Source organism: Orycteropus afer, unplaced genomic scaffold (genome assembly GCF_000298275.1).
Source record: "Orycteropus afer afer isolate SDZICR_OR568_19922 unplaced genomic scaffold, OryAfe1.0 scaffold01208, whole genome shotgun sequence".
Lineage (NCBI taxonomy): Eukaryota > Metazoa > Chordata > Mammalia > Tubulidentata > Orycteropodidae > Orycteropus > Orycteropus afer.
Window position 1 is genome coordinate 152,691 of NW_006922795.1, and position 3,179 is coordinate 155,869.

A 3,179-nucleotide genomic window follows, 5' to 3' on the forward strand; every position below is an offset into this window, starting at 1 on the left:
AAATAAATAAATAAATAAATAAATTTGGTGAAAGTTTACAGAGCAAATGCACTTTCCAGACAGCAACTCCCATACACTTTGTCTCAGGACATTGACTGCAATCTCCCACAATGCAACAGCTCCCCGCCCACTCCCTCCCCATAGTTACCTCTCCCCTGTGTCCTTCCCTCCATGGGCTCCTGCCCCCCACGCTGTCTCCCTGTGCACACACAGCCCTTCTTTCTCCCAGGATTGCTCTCTCCAAGGAGCGTATCTCCCCAGTGTCAGTGCCTGTGCCTGTCTGTAGTTTGGCTGGAAGCCACGGGCGTGGGTTCAGTTTCCCGGTATTTTCAATGCCTGTGACCCTTCAGCAGGGGATTGTCAGGCCTGCCTTCTGAGCACCTCTGGGTGCGATTGGTTAATTCACAGTGGAGTGCTTAACCCAGTGCACCACCTAGGGACACCACGGACAGATGCTCTTTGGGGTGCACGGTTCAGCCTAGGAGCACCGCCCTAAATAGAGGCAGGAGCCCCTGAGCCCAGAGCAAACCCCGCCAACAGCTCTTCCCTGACCTCCCCACACAGACCCTGGAGGGCGCCCCTGCGTTTTCCTGTTGGAGGCCAAGGCCTCGCCTCTGTTACACCGTGTGGGCGCAGTACTCACGTCCTCCTGATGGCACTCCTTGGGGCAGGACGGGGTCTCCTCCACCACCACGGGCTTCTCTGGGGGGACCTCGGTAGGTGGGGGCTCAGTGGGTCCCGACACTGAACGAGCACACGGCTCCCCGAGGCCACCTGGGGGAACCTGGACCAAGTGAAGAGCCCTGGTGAGCGAGGGGCCTGTGACCACCCTCCAAAGGTCAGTCAGTGAGAACCCAGCGGTACCCACGGGCCAGTCCCCACGGGTGCGGGCATGGCACGGGACCCGGCCACAGTCCTTCCCTCGTGGGTGATTTCGGGAATCAGCAGGAAGCGTGACATCAGCCACCACCAACAACAACAGCTGAACTTTTAGTCGTCCTTACTTTGCTGGCGCAGTGCCTAAGACACGTGACTGCTAACCTGAAGGCTGGCGGTTCAAACCCACCAGCCACTCCTCGGAAGGAAGGTTGGACAATCTACTTCCATAGAGGTACCGTCTCGGGAACCCAAGGAGGGGTTGCTATGAGTCAGATCCGACGTCATGGCAGTGTGTCTGGTTGTTTTTTGTTTGTCTGTTTGTTTGTTTAAAGCAGTCCCTGTTGTTGACCCGACGGCAACATTTGGTTTTGGTTTGCTTTGGTCGTCCTTATGGAAGATTGCCGGCCTTTCTTCCACGGAGCTGATTGGGTGCATTTGAACCACCAACCTTTCCCTTAGCCTGAGTCTCCATGTCTCCATGCTGCTGGGAGCCAGTGAGTAGATTCCCACTCACAGCAACCCCGTTGGACACAGTAAAGGGACCCATAGTGTTTCTAGGCTGGGTGGGTTCAAACCAGCAACGTTTGGCTTAGCAGAGGAGCACTTAACCTTTACACCACCTGGGTTCCTCCTATCAAGCCATTCCCACTCACAGCGCCCCTAGAGGACAGAGTGGAACTGCCCCAAACAGTTTTCAAGGCTGTTATATTGGTAGCATAGTGCCTAAGGCAGTTGACTGTTAACCAGAAGGCTGGTGGTTCAAACCCACCAGCCACTCCTCGGAAGGAAGGTTGGGCAATCTACTTCCATAGTGATACTGCCTCAGAAACCCAAGGAGGGGTCGCTATGAGTTGGGTCCGACTCAATGGCACATAACAACAACATATTTATGGAAGCAAATGGCAAACCAAACCCACTGTCCTCAAGTCCACTGGGACCCACAGCGCCCCTAGAGGACAGAGTGGAACTGCCCCACAGGGTCTCCAAGGCTGTCAGTCTTCACAGAAGCAAAGCTCAAACCACACCCACTGCCCGGAGTCTATTCTGACCCACAGCGCCCCTAGAGGACAGAGTGGAACTGCCCCACAGTTTCCAAGGCTATCACCTTTGACTGCAAACTCGAAGGTTGGCAGGTCAAACCTACCAGCCACTCTGCAGAAGGAAAACTGGGCAATCTACTTTCGTAAAGATTTGTTGTTGTTGTTGTTGTTATGTGCCGTCAAGTCAGCCCCGACTCATAGCGACCCCTCCTTGGGTTTCCGAGGCAGTATCACTACGGAAGTAGGATTGCCCAACCTTCCTTCCGAGGAGTGGCTGGTGGGTTTGAACCGCCAGCCGTCTGGTTAGCAGGCAAGTGTCTTAGCCACTATGCTACCAGAGCTCCCTTTTTACTTTTTACTTTTTTCCGTAAAGATTTAGCACCTCAGAATCCCAAAGGGAGTTGCTATGAGTTGGAATTGACTCAATGGCAGTGATTTTCTTTCTTTCTTTTTTAAATCTTTATAGAAGCGGACTGCCTCCTCTTTCTCCCACAGAGTGTCTGGTGGGTTGAAACCAGCAACTTTCTGGTTAGCAGCTGAGTGCTTTACCCAGTACGCCACCAGGCCTCCTTGGGCTCCTCCTGGCTCCATACAAATAAAAACTAAAACCGAGCGAAGCCTGGGAAAACCCACACTGGACACGGCCACCTTCTCTTCCTGGTGTCACAAGTTGTCCATCTTCAGCTGAATGCATTGCCCATTCCTATCACTCATTTCCGTGGGAAACATTTTCATTTTCCTTGGCTGACACATTTCCACCTGTCACAGGTGCCGGCTTTCGCAGATTTTACTATATCATTTAAAATGTGACCTCTGCCCCAGGTCCCAACAATAAATTGGCAGACTCTTGAATATGTGGCAGTAATCCATCTGCTGGTTAAATCAAGAACCAGAAGTTTCCTGAGACCTAATTTATGAGTCTTGTGCACTTAGGAGGCGTCCATTCTCAAGGACGGCAGACACTTGGCTGTGGGGAGTGCTTCTGCTCACGGTTACATAAGAACAAACAGGATCGAGTCAGCGTCAATCAGAGGTTTCAAACTGCACTTCCGACATGGTTTCCAGCAGCTCCTTCAGAAGAAGATTGAAGTGGAAAGTGTCCACTCAAACGAATTTGTAATCAACGATTGAGCCACTCATCTACGCGCAGTGCACAGCACTTTCTCTGACAAGGGTGGTGAATTTGAATAACCTATTTTCCCATCAGTTTGGTAGTCTCAGGGGCACTTCAGGTCATTAAACATCATTATTTTGAGGGGG

General features: G+C 52.2%; 1 protein-coding gene across 1 annotated transcript in view; it reads right to left on the reverse strand.

Moving 5' to 3' along the window:
- Positions 1-3,179, reverse strand: part of GYG2 (glycogenin 2) — a 52,474-nt gene that overhangs the window by 9,342 nt on the left and 39,953 nt on the right. Inside the window, exon 8 of the mRNA XM_007958917.1 lies at positions 644-784. Coding sequence (XP_007957108.1) covers positions 644-784 — 141 coding nt within the window. The remainder of the gene's footprint in view (positions 1-643; positions 785-3,179) is intronic.